Genomic DNA, 16,734 nt, shown 5'->3' on the forward strand with positions numbered 1-16,734 from the left:
ACTGCTCTGCCACAAGAGAACTCCAGTTTTATTGTTTTTATAAACTACTGCATCATAAATTTACTTCTAATAAAATCTTTGAATCCAGGCCTAAACCAAGACCCTTCCTTAAAAAGGGGATGTTTTGGAATATTTCTTTTCTTTTTTTCTATTTTTTGCTTTTTAGGGCCACACCCATGGCATATGGAGGTTCCCAGGCTAGGGGTCTAATCAAAGCTGTAGCTGCCAGCCTATGCCAGAGCCACAGGAAGACCAGATCCGAGCTGCATCTGTGACCTACACCACAGCTCACAGCATCGCCGGATCCTTAACCCACTGAGTGAGGCCAGGGATCGAACCCGCAACCTCATAGTTCCCAGTCAGATTCGTTTCCGCTGCGCCACAATGGGAACTCCTGGACTATTTCTTCTAATCCTTTGAGAATAAACACAGTAGAATCTTATAGAATTCCATCTTCTTATGTATATATGTAATCTGTGTCTTTAGTTTCCTAAATTTGCTCCTCATTTGAGCTTAATCATACTTTATTATAATTAATTGTTCATATAGCTATCACACATGCTGCTCTGTAGATTCTTAGGCATGTAGTTATTATTGTGATTATTATTTTTGGTATTTTTAGGGCCAAGCTGGAGGCATATGAAAGTTCCAAGGCCAGGGTTGAATTGGAGCTGTAGCTGCTGGCCTACACCACAGCAATGATCTGAGCCATGTGTGCAGCCAACACCATAGCTCACAGCCGTGCCGGATCCCTGACTTGCTAAGTAAGGCCATGGATTGAACCCGTGTCCTCATGGACATTAGTTGGGTTCATTACTGCTAAGCCACAGAGGGAACACCTTAGGCATGTAATTATTATCTTTTCATTTCTCTTCCCTTCTTTTCCCACTTCTCTTTTCTCTGTCTCTGTCTCTCTCTCTCACTCTGTCTCTCTCTCTTCTTTTTAGGGCTGCACCCTTAGCATATGGAAGTTCCTAGGCTAGGGACTGAATCCGAGCCTTAGCTGTGACCTACACCATAGCTGCAGGAATGCCGGATTCTTTAATCACTGCCTGGGGCTAGGATTGAACCTGCGCCTCCACAGCAACCTGAGCCACTGTAGTTGGATTCTTAACCCACTCTGCCATAGCGGGAACTCCATCTTTTCATTTTTCCATCTTCATCATGATCCTAAATGGATCATCATTTAGTAATGTATTTATTTAATAGTTTCATGTTTTAGTTTTTAAAGCTTTGCCTACAATTTTGGTTTTGGGATATCTTGGCAGTACATCCTGGACAAACTTTTAAGGGTCAAAGTTAAATTATACTGCCTTGTATATTCTATTTTTAGAATTTAGTGTTTTCATCCCTGATTGAGAAATCCATGATGAGGATTATTAAACTTTAAAAAGTATTTGGTCAAATCGCAGCCTTCTTAAGAAGGTGATTTCTTTTTTACCAAATGAATTTTATAAAGTCAACTTTACTTAATTTGTAATGAAGGCACAGTGAAAGCCGCAGGGTGGTTTTTTTTCCCTGAGAAATCTTTAAAGAGTTGTTTAAACAAATCAAAATATGCTTATAACTTAAGAGAAATAATTTGATGTGGCAAGTTTTAAATTAAAAAAAAAAAAGACATATACACATGCACACATGCACACTGCATAACCTTTCTTTGAGTCTTTAGTTCAAGTCCTCCGTCATATAATGCCAAAAACTTTGTTCTGAGCTGCGTGTGTGTTGAAACATGTATTCCTGTCCTAGTGTCATTACTAATTATATCTCTCGTATGCTTACTTCTAGTAATTGGAAAGTAGACCTACCGCAGCAGAGGATTTAACGTTGAGTTTTATCTGGAAGACCTGCTGTAGAAATCAAATTTTTGACCATGTAGCAACTTGACATTGCAAACTGATATTACTATTTTAAATATCATCTACTTTGTGTTTTGCAGAAAGAGTGTACTCTAAGGGAAGAAAAATTTTAGGGATTCTTAAAAGCATAACTGTCTTGACCAGGAACAATACACTAATACTGACTCACTTTGCAATTTCAACTGTGATTGTTCATTTATGAATTGGAAATGGATGGTCTAGTGTTGTACTAGCAAAACTGTATAGGGTTTCTTTGTACTCAAAGTTTGTCAGAAGGTTGTGGCTGGTGGCAAATTTGATGGTGCTTTGGTCACTTAATCTTCATGGATTGGTATAAAATAATTGGGGGCTTATTTTATGAAAATGTGCTGAGTAGAATTTTCACTGACTAGTTTAGAAATCCTGCCTTGGACATGCTTGTGACTGGGGCAACAAATAGCTTGTAATATGCACCAGCATGTATGAAAATATGTGGTCCTTGTCCCTGCCTGCTGCAAGAGGACTTTACCCATCTTCAGTCTGAGCTGCAGTCTTGTTGCAATTAAAGTCTTAGGGCTGGGAGCAGTTAATGCTGGTGATAGATTGTGGTATTTAGCGTTGTGCTGTGTTCCCTGGTGAGTTCTGTAGACTTACAGGATTCTAGTCAGAACTTGGGAAAGACCATACCAAAGAATTTGTGGTGATTAAATGTCTTTGAAAGTGAGAAATACAATGACTTTTCTTATTAATAGGCAGACCTTTTGGGGTTTGCTTAAAGAAATAGTGAAAAAATTATGCAGCTCGGATATTGATAATCGTTTAAAATTTAACTCTGAAAATGTTAGATTTTCTTTTTTCTTAAGTTAAAGTATTCCAGCTTTGAAGTTTCTTTCCTTTCATTCTTTCATTATAGTTAAAAATAAAACTCTACAGTTCTGTATTTTAAATTTTGCTCTATTTTCTACTAAATCAGTTTTTATAAGTTCTGGGTTGTTTCTGTCCTATGATGACTTTAGTATTCAGAGACATTGAACTTGAACATTTTGTATTCTAAAATGTGGGGTTTGGATTCTTGGTATAACTCTTGTGTTTTGAAAACTGAACTCCCAGTGGTTTCTCTCTAATCAGTATATCGTGACCTGTTACATTAAAAAGTTAGATGGTCTAAGCCATGTAACTTTTGAAGACTGTGACTGTAAAAAGCATGCATTAAATAATGAAAGTGTCTTTCCATTTTTTAAATGTTCATTGCTCTTTGAGTTTTTGTGGTGTCAATCAAATGAATGCCAGTGTTTGGTTTTCAGAATAAATGACAGTGGAAATCTGAATTTGCTTCTAATGGGCTCCATAAGAGAAAGGGTGGTCTCAAAATGTGAGGTACCCTGGGGGTGCTTGAGAGTGTCAACCTCCAGCCTGACTGACAGGAACACCTTCTCCCTGATCAGTTGACAGTGAAATACTGATGGAGGGAGATGTGAAGGCCTGTCTGGGTTCTGAACCTGGGGGTGCTGCCACCTCCACATGGTGTTTGGAAATCTTGGGATATGGTTTTGTTGGTCACAAGTGCCTGGATTGTAGTGCCTCCTGCTACGTAATAGGCCAAGGACTGTCCCAGCTGCAGAAGAATTTACCTTCAGTGATGAATTATTCTGCCCAAAATGTCATTGCCTCTGCTGGGAATCATTAGAGAGTTACTGATAGAATCATTTTTACTATTATTTTTCACTTTTTTTCTATTTCCCCCCAGAATTCACACCTGACTTTTTTTTTAAAGAATGTTTCTCTTTCCCTTTCTTTCCTTCCTTCCTTCCTTTCTTCCTTCCTTCCTTCCTTCCTTTCTTTCTTCCTTCGTTCCTTCCTTCCTTTCTTTTTCTTTTCTTTTCTTTTCCTTTCCTTCCTTTCCTTCCTTTCCTTTCCTTTCTTTCCTTTCCTTCCTTTTCCTTTTCCTTTTCCTTTCCTTTCCTTTCCTTTCCTTTCCTTTCCTTTCCTTTCCCTTTCCTTTCCTTTCCTTTCCTTTCCTTTCCTTTCCTTTCCTTTCCTTTCCTTTCCTTTCCTTTCCTTTCCTTCCTTTTCCTTTTCCTTTTCCTTTCCTTTTCCTTTCCCTTCCCTTCCCTTCCCTTCCCTTCCCTTCCCTTCCTCTTTCTCTTTCCCTTCCTCTTTCTCTTTCTCTTTCTCTTTCTCTTTCCATAGTTGACCCCTGAACAACACAACGCAGCATTGAATGGCATGGGTCCACCGCTTATTCACCACTTTTTTCAGTAGTAAATACTACAGTAGTAACATTACTTATTTTTTTTTTTCCTACACCTGTGCCATGTGGAAGTTCCTGGACCAGGGATTGAACCTCTGCCACAGCAGTGACTTGAACATCTGCAGTGATGAGCTGGAGCCTTAACCTGCTGCCCCACAAGGGAACTCCAGTACTACATGATTTGAAGTTGGCTGAATCCCAGATGCATTACTGGGAATATGGGAGGGTCAACTATAATTTATTCAATTTTCGATGGCATAGAGGGGTCTGTGTCCCTAACACGTGTTGCTCAAGAGTCAGCTTTGTATACTTGATTGCAGCTAACAAATGGAACCCTAAATTTCACTTATTGGTGCTTTTGAGTAAATAGATTTCTAAAGGTATATGGATATTTTATACACTTTGACATACTAACAATATTTAGTTATGAGCCCCCAAGTCAAATCAGACAGATGCACTTCTGCAAATAACCATTATATTGTGTGTAAATGTTTGGCAAATGTGCATATTATATAAGTGTGTTGAAACATGAATCTAATTTTTTCTAATTAAAGAAAATAATTACCTTGGGAGTTCCCATTGTGGCTCGGTGGTAGTGAACTTGACTAGTATCTGTGAGTATGTGGGCATGATCTCTCGCCTTGCTCAGTGGGTTAAGATCCCAGTGGTGTTTTGAGCTGTGGTAAAAGTTGGGGATGGGACTTGGATCCAGTGTTGCTGTGGCTGTGGTATAGGCCAGCAGGTGCACCTCTGATTCAACCCCAAGCCTGGGAACTTCCATATGTTGCAGTTGCGGCCCTAAAAAGAAAAAAAAAATTATCTTTGTGAGCAATCACTATAATACTGATTTTCTTTTTCATTTTTGACTGCCCTGCAGCATATGGAGTTCCAGGGCCAGCGATCAGATCTGAGCCACAGGTGTGATTTATGCCACACCTGTGGCTATGCCAGATTCTTTAATCCACTGTGCTGGGCTGGGGATTAAATCCTCATCCCCACAGCAATCCACGCCACTGCTGTCAGATTCTTAACCCACTGTGCCATAGCGGGAACTCCTTAAAATGTTTTTAAGTCAACAAAAACATTATGGTAAATAAAACAGAATTTGATATAAACATATTTTTGTGTACTCGTTATTTTCCCATGTAGGTACCCGTTCTGAAATTTTGACTGCAAATTTCAGTGTAAGGCTTGGTTTTGAACAATATTCAATCTTGAATCACTGTTTGATGTATAACAGTACCCAAGCCTTCTCCTCCCACACACACATTCATAGTCACATGGCAACCTTAAAGTATCTCTGAAAGGTTTAATAAAACCCATATAGGGAGTTCCCTTGTGGGGCAGTGCGTTAAGGATCACGTGTTGTCACTGCCGCTGCTGTGGTGGAGGTTCAGTCCCTGGTCTGGGAACTTCCACGTGCTTCAGGGGTGGCCAAAAGAAATTTAGTAGGTGGTAATTTTTATTTATAAAAAAGCGTTTTAACTGTGTATGTTAGTGTGTAGCTTTAGAATGGATGTAAGTAGCATTTCAATACAATCCAAGGACAAACAATAAGAAATCAGCCCTGTTTTGGTCTTCTAACAAGGATTTTAGCTTTGGTGTTGGAATGACTTGCATTTGAATACTGATGTCTCTTATTTACTAAAGTAGAGTCTTATAAATTCCTTTACATATTTATATTTGTGGTAAAAACATATAATACTATAACAGTATAGAATTTTTTGTCTTTACTTTTTTAAAGTGTAAGTTTACTAGCACTAACTGTATTTACATTTTGTACCTTTTTCTTATCTTTTTTTTTTTTTTTTTTTTTTGCATTTTAGGGCTGCACCTGTAGCATATGGAATTTCCCAGGCTAGGGGTCAGATCAGAGCTGCAGCTGCTGGCCTGTGCCACAGCCACAGCCACGCCAGATCTGAGCTGAGTCTGCAACCTACACCATAGCTCATGGCAATGCTGGATCCTTAACCCACTGAGCAAGGCCAGGGATCAAACCTGTGTCTTCATGGATCTAGTCAGGTTTGTCACTGCTGAGCCATGACCGGAATTATGGCACAATGAATTCTTATATACCCTTCACTCGGATTCCCCAAATGTTAAGCTTTACCATGACTATGTAATTTTTAAAATCGAAATATAGTTTACATACTATACAATTCACCATTTTAAAGGATACAGTCTGGTTTTTAGTATACTCACAGGTTGTGCAACCACTGCTGCTATTTGATTCTATAATGTTTTCATTATCTGAAAAGCAACCTAGACCCCAAAGGAGATTCCCATGCACCCTTCCACCTAGCCCTTGGAATCCTTTTCTTTTGACCCACTCTTCTCCCCCTTATGAAATATAATAGTGTTGCTACTAAAGTATTTCAAGATAACATATGTGAAATTAGTGTCTAAGGCAAGTGCCAAACGCCCATTCCTTTCTTTTCCTTTATCATCTGAACAGAAAGTATCATATTTAAACCTACATGAATTATTTTGGAAACTGTGATGCCAGTGAAAGGAACTGTTTCCTTTCTAAGTGAGAATTGAATTCTCTTACTGGTTAAGCAGACCAACAATTTCCAAGATATTCAAAAGCATGACAGAGGTGCTTCCATAGCAATTGTAAGGTTAAAATAGCCTCTGAAAATCCAAAGAATATGTTCATAAAATGCTGTTCTGCTGACAAAGGCCAGGTTTGCAATGGGTGCCCATCAAGCATGCCACCTTTTTCATTGATAAATCTTTTACTTTGAAGTTTCATCTTTTTTTTGGGGGGGGGCATGTTTTATGCATCCCTCTTTAAACATTTTCAAATGTTGTATGTTAAACTTCATGACAAGGCATGGTAGATACCACAGTGTGGTAAAAACCAGTGAAGGATCTGAAGGGATAAGTCGTTATCAGTGACAGACACACATACCTCATGACCTGGATTTGGTCAGCCTCTGGCGATATGATGGTTTGATTGTGGATCTACGGTGTAGCAAAGATATCTTCATTTTGAGAAATAATGAGTTACAGTTCTGATTGCCTTCCCACATGTGGCAGAGGTTCTAAATATTTATGGTGTAGTAGGAAATACTCTAGATAGCATAGGGATAGAAAGCATATGAGTCAGAAAGGCCTGAGTTTGAATCCCAACTGTGCTATGGGACATTTGACCAGGGACAGAATTTCTTGAAGTCTCAATTTCCTCATTTGTGAACTTGGAGGATAATATCATTGTATCGGGTTGAATGGAGGGTTGAATTAGATATAGCACCAGGGTAAGGATCAATTTAAACCTGACATATGTTGAAAAACTCCTTAACATGGTAGATGTCATGCAGATTTCCTTACGTGTTGCTTAAAGAAGGGACTCTAGTCCTGTGATGACTAATTTGTGTGTGACCTTTTCTATTTGCCTAGAACATTGCACATGAGGTAATTTCTTCTTATGAAGTAGAGAAGGGCAGTGTTCGAATGAAGACTCTGAAGAGCAACAAAAATAGTAATTACCCGGGCTGAGGTTACAGTGGTGGAACTGGTGGGCTCATTTCAACCCAAAAAGCTGATTTAAAAAAAAATTTAATAATTACTGTCTATAGTTATGCCTGCCTGCTGTGAAGTGGCTAAAATGTTTTATGGTATCGACAAAAGTAATAAATTAAGGAAATTGACCAGTTTGAAAATACACATCTATACGGTAACTGTTTTTTGATGAGCAGCCTTTGTCTCATTTTACAGTAGAAATGCTGAATTAAATGTAATTGAAATGTTCTTTGGATTTTCAGATTTATAAACATGATCATATATGCTTTTTGTGGTTGGTGACAAGCACAACAGGAGTTCCAGTTTTTCCCAGTTACTTGACCTGGTAATTCATTTTTTGCTTTTGGTATTTCTCACTGTCTTAAATTCTTATGTCTAGTGACAAAACTATTTAGTGCTTGTCACACATTTGCCATTTGAAAAGGCGTAGAGACATTGCAATATTTTGTCATCATGACATTAAAGGAAAACCACTTTTTATAATAGGGTGAATACTTCTGAGTAGAAGCAAAGGTCAAGCTGTAGAGTGAACTTTTGAATGACAGCTAATGTTAGCATTGCTTACGGGGAGATGCCAGGTCAACTATGGGCATTCATTAGCTTCATGGATATGAAATGACAGTCTCTTTCCCCTTTTATGCCATGGAATGCTGAATTTTCCAAAAGCAAAAGGGAGAGAGGGGGATATGGCTGCCAAAATGAGATGGTAAGAAATTAAATGATCAGGACACAAAGAAAGCAAGGAAGAATAAGGGTTAGGGTGTGTGGGTGTAATAAACATTCCAGATAGGCACTGTGGAATGGACCAGAAGGCACGGGTCTGGTTTTTTTCTAACCCAGACTCTGTCACTGACTAACTGTTTGATCTTTGTACTTCTTCAGAGCTCCTTATCTGAAGAGCAGACAAAATGAAGGATAGAAAACAGGTTTCAACTCTCTTGCAATATTGATAGATTGGTAATGGCTGCTTGGGAAGAAGGATTCTGAGACTGCCTTGGGTCATTGGGAAGGATTTGGGCAGTTGCTAGTGACTGTCTTTGGCGGGGTGGACTGTCTGGATATGTGGGTACATGCACCTTATTTGTTAGCTAATCATAGTTCAGAATCCTATTCAATTCAAATTACATATTAGAAATTACATTCTGCTTAGCTATAAGGTTGATAACAATCTTCTTCTCATCAACCTTGGTATTTCTGCCTGAAGATCAGTGTATTTCTACGTTTGGGAGAGAATCATAGGCCCTAGAGCCAGCTGCCTAGTGGACATACAGCGATGGCCTCTAGGAAGGAATGATGTGCTTGTTGCCAGAACTAAAGAGTGCAGGGCATGCTTTACATAGACTCACATGGACTTCTCTTCTAGCCTGCAGATCCAGTGAATCAAAGCTAATAGGTCTCCTCAGAAAAGTAAGCTATCTTACTTTTAAGATGTAAGTAACCACAGTTACTTAAATGGTTATTATTGCATAATGGTTGGTATAGGGATTTTATTTTTAGTTTAAGATAACTTTCAAAACTAAATAGTATTTTTGGTTGGATTTTAGTACCACATGGCAAGCAGGTAAGAAAATTGGTGTACAACTTTTGGCGTATTGATACACAGGGCGTTAAAGGTGCAGTATCCTTAGCAGATAGTGACAGTTATGACTGGCTTAGCATGGCTGGCTGAAAGCAAATGAGATCGCTTTCAAATATATAATAGGTACAGACTGTTGGAGAATATTTGCTTGACATTAAGGAAAAGAATCCTTAAGTTTCTAATGACTTTCATTATCCAAGAAACTTGTCCAGAGTTGTTAAAGACTTAATCCACTGTGATAGAAATGCCACATTTTAGTGACTTTTATGTGTTAGGCCTTTATACAAAAAGGGGCCTATGTCAGAACTAACCTACTGTTAGCTCATCTCCGCTGACCAGCAAAAGTAGTAGTTCTCCTCCATATGCATCCCTTAAGACATTAAATATAGCAAATGTATTTGTGGCACATGTAGGCCAATACATAGTTCTTTTAAAATTTCTTTGTGTGCCTCAACCACCATTAAGATTGTCCCTGTTCAAGGGTACAAGTCGTGTTTTATTCATGTTTGCACCAAACCCAGCATAAGCCTGGCATGCCACAATTCCATAAATGTTGAATCAATAGCTGAAATTCACTATCACCTAAGTGCAGCAGCAAGCTACCAGGTGAAGTTCATGTCCACTTTGAAGTCTTAGCTGGGGAATCTAAAAATGCACTGGATTTTTCATTCCTGCAATTTTTTTTTTCTTTTTAATGATTTGTATTTTTTCCATTATAGCTGGTTTACAGTGTTCTGTCAGTTTTCTACGGTACAGCAAGGTGACCCAGTCACACATGCATATATATATACACACATTCTTTTTTCTCACATTATCATGCTCCATCAAAAGTGACTAGATATAGCTGCCAGTGCTATACAGCAGAATCTCATTGCTTATCCACTCCAAAGGTAATAGTTTGCATCTGTTAATCCCAAATTCCCAGTCCATCCTACTCCCTCCCCCTTGGCAACCACAAGTCTGTTCTCCATGTCCATGATTTTCTTTTCTGTTCATTCCTGCAATTCTTACAGGTTGGCATTGTTCTATTGTGATGAGTTTTTATAGAGAAATCCACAAAATCTGGAAAGTGAGTGGTAATAACTTGAATTTCTTTGCTTTGTTTTTCCTGTAAGAGTGTCTAGATTGAAACTGCCAGAGGTCTGTCCATGAGACAATTTCCAAAGAAACATTTTTGGTTAAAAATAAGTGGTAAATTGAAACTCGTTTACAGTATAAATAGAGTATTCTGTGTGCCGTATTTAAGTGGACCTAAACATCTGGTAGCTTGAGCTGTCAGACTTGCGCAGCTGCAAAGGACAGTAGTGGATCTTGTTAGGGTTTGGCATCTAAATGATCTGGTTGCTTTCCACTTTTGGTGTTTTTATACCGCAGATCATAAAATATAGAAAGCAGAGCAAAAGTGAAAGAGTGGATTCCCTAAGCTTTTCCACTGATGGGCCAGAGGTGTGAAGGTCATGGCAAGCAGTGCCTTGGGACCCTTGAGATCAGGCTGCTTGTGCCTCTGATGTTTTGGTTCCACATCTTTGAAGTGGCATCACAATACGGTCTTGGATACCTTAGGATGAAAGTACCTTAAAGAATGTAATTCTGTGGTTTTTATTTATCTCATTCTACAGATAATGCTTGAAAACCTTCTTTATTTATGCCAGGTATTGCCTTTGGGGCTGCTGGAGATAATTCTTCCAGGACTTGGCAGTCGTGGTGGAATTAGGGTTTTCTAAGGCTGTGTTTCATGGTGTTTTGGTTTTATCCTGCTGAGATCTTCGCTCTGGGTAAAATTTTAGCTCCGACAACATGAAAAGAAAGGACAAAATAAACATGTTTTGTTACTTCTCTATCTCTATACCTTATACACACTTGACTCTTAGGATTTACCTAAGTGGTCTCCCACATCAGGTAGTTGGAGAGTGGGCTGGATCTCACGATACCATAAGTTTATTTTCAGAAACGTCCAAGTATTCTAACAGATGTTGCACCAGGTGTGTAAGCTGACTAGCTTTAGACATGTTGTTGTCATTGCTAATGTAAGTGGCTTGCTGTTACTCGAAATTCTGTGGATCACCCAAGGGTCTTTTCTGATTCTTCTGTAAGCTGGGACATTTAATTTGCATGTATGTGTTGAGGGTGGCACTTCTACCCCAAACTGAAGAAAATCATCATTTTTTAAAGCTTTTTTCTTTCTTTTAAAAAATTTTATTCAAGTATAGTTGATTTAGAGTGTTGTGATAATTTCTGCTATATAGCAAACCGATTCAGTCATACATATACACACATCCATTCTCTTTCCGGTTCTTTTCCTACATAGATTATCACAGAATATTGGGTAGAGTGCTCTGCACTATGCAGCAGGTCCCCACTGGCCAATCATCATTTTTACTTGATGGGATTTGTTAGCCCTAGTCTTTGTAACAATTTCACTTTATAAGTTGATTAGCAGAGTGGCCTCTTTATTCCTGATGGCGAGGGTTCTTTAAGGACCTGGGAGAAATTATGGTTGACCAGCTAGTAGTGTTGGTAATAAAAAAATGAGGGAGACATTAATTTATATTTTTGAATTGGTTTCCTAGATTTTTTTTCTGGAAGGAAGAGTTTAGCAAAAGTTTAAAAAATAAGGATAAACTAGTGATTATGCCACATTATTGTTTGGTAATCTATTTTATCTGCATATATGCTTTTATGTTAAAAAAAAAAAGTCTGTCACTGATGGTCCACTTTATATATGGATGCATTTGGCTCCAGGATTATAATCATTTACTGTAACTTAAAATGACCTCTATTCCTTTGACCAAATCAGAGCAAACTGTTTTTGAAAGCAAGGCCATGAGGATACCTTGAATGACCACAGACTCGGCCCACAAAAGGAAAGGAAATCGTGGAAAGAAGGGAGCCATGCGTCTGGTCCCCCCAAGTCCTAGTCTGGGAACCATTAGCTGGACCATCTTGCTGGGCAGTACATTCATAGCATGAAAGGCAATTTCTAAAACTGCTAAAACCAATCCCTGTAGGGTTTTAGAGATTAAACTCACTACCCTGTGTTATAACCAGATGAAAATAATTATGTACCGTAGCCTGCTGCTGAATGGGGTGAAATGGATTTCTAGTGCCAGGAGTCTTAACTGGGTGAGATGGGTGCTGTGTTTTACTAAAGGCTCCCTGCAGTTGAAAGCTTTATCCTATTAGGGCATGTCTCAAAACTGGTAAGACTGGGAAAAAACAATACAACTTTAGACACTAGTTATTTGAAAACGTCTTCTAAGTTTGTGCTTCTTGGCAAGAGACCCAAATCTCATATTTAAAACACAAGATCAGAACTGTGCCTTGTGCATTCTAGTTTTTTGCTAAATAGATATTAAGTGAAAAATTTTATAAGCACAAAGGCAGTTTAGGCTCAGATTCTACCTCTACAAAATAAGGATTGTAACCATACCTACTTGGTGGGGTTGTGGTGGGGAGGATAAAATAAGTTGCTATATGTAAAGTGTTTGTCACATAGAACATCAAATAATCTTGATTGAAAAAAATCACTTGTTGATTGAAATATTAAACAATTTTGTTGCCATGTAGGAAAAGTAGATGGTGCTTACTATTATTTTTTTAATGAAGTCTCTGCTAACATCCCACAAGATGAAGTTTCTTCCATTTGTATAGAAGGACAGTGCTGATCATTGCATACATTCTGTAAGTCAGTTCTCCTTTTGAACAATAGCATGAAATTTGTGATGCTACTGAATGAAGCCATTATCAGTGAGTGAGAATCATTGACTAGACTCTTCTTAAGTCCTCAAGGGTATATATGACTGTCTTTGTTGCAGTGAACACTGACTTGTTTGCAAGGATATTAACCAACCATACACAGTTCAGAGTGCCAAAGATACATTACCTGTTGTAGAACTGACTAAGTTCTTACTTAAAAAAGAAATTGAAACTAATTGAAGGGAATCGTGCCATATTACACTATCTTTTTAATTCATTTATACAAAAATTATTTGGTGCTTAATATGTATAGGGCAGGCTCAAAGGATTCAAAGACAGGAAAAAAGAGTAACAATCTCTAACCCTTATGGAGTTTACATATGGATGTGAGACTATAATTATGGGCCACCAAATGTAGTTGGGGGGATTCAGGGAAGATTTCCCTGAAGGGCCGTTTGAGTAGAGATCTGAAGATGAAGGGACGTTGGGTTGCTGAGGGACGTGGGGTGGTGGTGATGGTGAGATGGAGGGGGCTAAGTGTTGTAGAAGGACCATTGAATGTCCGGTGGGAGGGAGCTGGGAGCCCTGAAAGTAGCTGTGGAGAGAGTAGAGCAAGGCAGGGCTGATGAGCTGGGGCCAGACCATCAAGGGAGGAGCTTGGAGGCCATGTTGGGGTCCACAGTCATTATTCTAGGAGGTGAAATGGGCGGCTATTGAAGGTTTTAGGAAGCTTTGAGCTCAGGTAATTTTTGAAGGACTTGTTCAAGTCCTGTTAGTCCCTTTGAGGTGATCCTCTGGACCAAGGGCAGTGCCATGTGTGGTAGTAATGATTCCTGAAGGCAAGCAGCCAAGTTAACAAGCAATTCCCAGCAGGTCAGGGTCCCATGATGGCCCTGCAAGGACAGTAACATTGAAAAACAGGAGAGAAAAAAATTGCTCGTTGCCCTTAGTTAACTAACGATAAAAGAACAGTAAGGGACTCTAGTCAACCACTACCACCCTAAGGCTAATGACCCCAAAGCTCTCAGTTGCTCAGGCCAGCTTTTTTCTCTTCTGGCATTTCATGGCCTTAGGAGCACCTGCTCCAAGAAATGGAAGAAGAATGGAAAATTCAGACTTAAAGTGGATATTTCTTTCTTTTTTGTAGCAATCCTCATAAAATGCTTATAGGGACACAGGACTGAATATGTCCAGAGGAATTTTTTTTTTTTTTTTAAATTTCTTTGTTAGTGTTGTCTTCTTCAGGCAAAGCTTCTGGGAAGAATTCATTATCCAGGGAATTCAAATCTGTTGTCATTTGGGAGTAGGGAGTGAGGTTCATTGTGGCAAAAGGATGTGGGTTTGTGGGAGGGTATCACAGCCGTGAAGTTTTTGTTCTAATTCTTCTCCAAATAAATAGTTGTGACATGGGACAAATAAATCACTGGACTTTTATAAGACTGATTCCTCGTCTGTGATAAGGAGGAGTGTGGATTCAGGGACTTGGCTCAAGTTTTGTTCAACTCTTCCCACTTGTTTCTTCTTCCTCTAAATACTACACGAAAAATATTTGTTTTTAAAATCTATGTGCATTGTAATATTTTGTCTTGATGATTTCAGACTCCTTGAAAGAATATTTTGTTTGTTGTAAAACTGTGGATAGAAGTCATCGACTAATTGTTCTATGGTCAATGCAGGAGAGAAGTGGATGGTTTTAGAAACTGATCCCTAAATTGATGACATTATAATAAGCGGATCAAGTGTTATAGCTTTTGTTCTTAATTAGGGAATCGTTTAGGGCTCCAGACTTGGGCAGAATCTATTGTGTTCTTTGTGTTCCATTGCACAGATTGCCTGCTTTTCTCTGGAATTCTGTGCTACTTCGTGGCTTTTTTCCCCCTGATAGCATGGCACATGACTGGTGATGTCCAAGAACCTCCTGGATTTTCTTTTTTTATTCTCTTGGCATTTAAGTACATATAATAGTGTCACATTTTTTCCTTTGAAAAGTTCCTTGTTTTAAGAACTCAGTAAGGAGTTCTTGTTCACATTCTTGAAAAGGCTTTTCTCAAGAATCCATGTTTCCTCTTCAACAGAAATAAGAAAATCATCGCTTTAAGTCTAGACTTTGGTTTCATTCATTCCTATAACTTTCTTTTGTTTCTGCTCGAGAAAAGGTGCCACGTGAATGAAGCCTGGCCAGTTCAAAAACTCCTGCAGCCAGAAAACTGCATTGAAGTGTTTTACTCCTAAGCCAGCTGGAATTCTAATGGATTGGCTTGCTGGTTGCCCTCTAGTTTCTTTTTTTCCTTTTCCTTTTTTTTTTTGCCTGAGTATTCCACTTTTCTGGTCTTTCTTAACTCTGTAGTAGTTATGTGCTGGTCTGTGTTTTACAGAATGGTAAAAAGAATTGTTGGTGAGGTCTCCAAGGTTTTGTAGCTCTTGCTTGATGAGTCTGCTTATCTCATAATCTCTGCATGTTATAAGCATCACCATTATTTGCTGAGTGGGGTGGGTGAAACAAAAGCATGAGGGAGCTTCTGGTACTTGTGTGGCATTTTCTAAGAGAAAGCTAGTGGTTTCAGAAACCATAACCCACGAGCCGCTTGATTGGATTTTGAGCATACAGTGAACTAAGGACAAACTACACATGTGAAGTCTGATTTCAGCCATAGGCTTAATTGTGTGGAGTTCAGCCACCAAATCTGTTCATATGGGTATCATATAACTTTTGTAACTTGAACACTTCCTACATTAACTCCAGGTTTCATCCCATTTCAGACTTTTGATACTTTTGATACTCTTAAGGACCAAAAAAGGAAAAACAACAAAAAACAAAAAACCTGCTGAAAAACGATTACTCTGATTTGAGGAAAGATCCACTGCTTGGTTTTTTTTTCTTTTAACAGTTAAGTGCAAGTATGGTCTACAAACTTTTAGATGGATAAGAAACATCACAGAAATGAATACAAATACATTCCAGCTCTTTGAATACACATGAACTTTTTGCTTATTGGTTGAATACTAAGGTTAAGGCAATTGAAAATGGTCGTTGAAACTCATCCATCTTTTGGACATTTGGCACCTCATTGTACAAATGTGCACATTTATGACTTTGGCTCATAAAAGCTTTAAAATATTTGGCTTTTTATTTGGAAATTTGTCAGCCCTTTTTGAAGTCTTTTAATTTGGGGAGGGGGCTAGAATACACTGGGATAACAATAAAGTATGCTTTGCAAATAGTTGCAACTATCCAGATTATTTCTTTTTTTATAGATTGCCAACAAATTTTATAAATTGCACCTTGGCAATGATTATTTTAAGTTGTCTAACATGTCAAGAAGTACAGTTTCTGTTAGAAGGAAATAACGACGTTTTCGCTTAGAGGAGTATGAAACATTTTCCACAACCGTGAATCTGTTATTGGCTTCATTCAGTCAGCTGCCAGTGGAATCCAATTTCTAGAAGGCAGAAGCAGTGCCATTCACTCTTACTGTCCTTTCTTTCACCTATTTCTTCAAATTTTGAGTCCTTCAGCCTCCAAGTATCCTTAGGGTCTTCCTCTGCCAGGTTAAATGTGTGAATTACAGGGAAGGAGTTGAAGATTTGTTCCATTTCCTCCTCTCAAATAATAATTTCTCAGTTTTCTTTTTCCCTTTTGGTGTTCTACTTTCAGAATCAGAGTCACTAAGTGAGTTTTATCAAAGGAGGAGAATGTACTTAGGTACCTAGAAATTGAAAGGAGGTTGGCAAGTTGGTAGCTGCCTTGAATGAAAGAAGCATTGGGTGAATGCGGCTGTCTCTCAGCCCAGGTGATATAATTTATTGATCATGATGAATATTAAGGATAAGCAATTTTATATCTTAAA

At 38.5% G+C, this 16,734-nt stretch overlaps 1 protein-coding gene across 16 annotated transcripts in view; it reads left to right on the forward strand.

Moving 5' to 3' along the window:
* The window catches only part of BNC2 (basonuclin 2), a 455,833-nt gene that overhangs the window by 20,519 nt on the left and 418,580 nt on the right, over positions 1–16,734 (forward strand). For 3 of the 16 annotated variants that reach the window (XM_021063406.1, XM_021063400.1, XM_021063409.1), the window contains exon 1: positions 6,031–7,936. The exons of 7 other annotated variants lie outside the window; for them this stretch is intronic. In XM_021063406.1, the coding sequence (XP_020919065.1) occupies positions 7,874–7,936 (63 nt within the window). In that variant the 5' untranslated portion in view covers positions 6,031–7,873. Of the gene's footprint in view, positions 1–6,030; positions 7,937–16,734 lie in introns of those variants that run through there. 6 more of the 16 variants (XM_021063290.1, XM_021063318.1, XM_021063314.1 and 3 more) reach the window with 4 other exon arrangements.

The sequence above is a fragment of the Sus scrofa genome, chromosome 1 (genome assembly GCF_000003025.6).
Source record: "Sus scrofa isolate TJ Tabasco breed Duroc chromosome 1, Sscrofa11.1, whole genome shotgun sequence".
In the NCBI taxonomy this organism is placed as follows: domain Eukaryota; kingdom Metazoa; phylum Chordata; class Mammalia; order Artiodactyla; family Suidae; genus Sus; species Sus scrofa.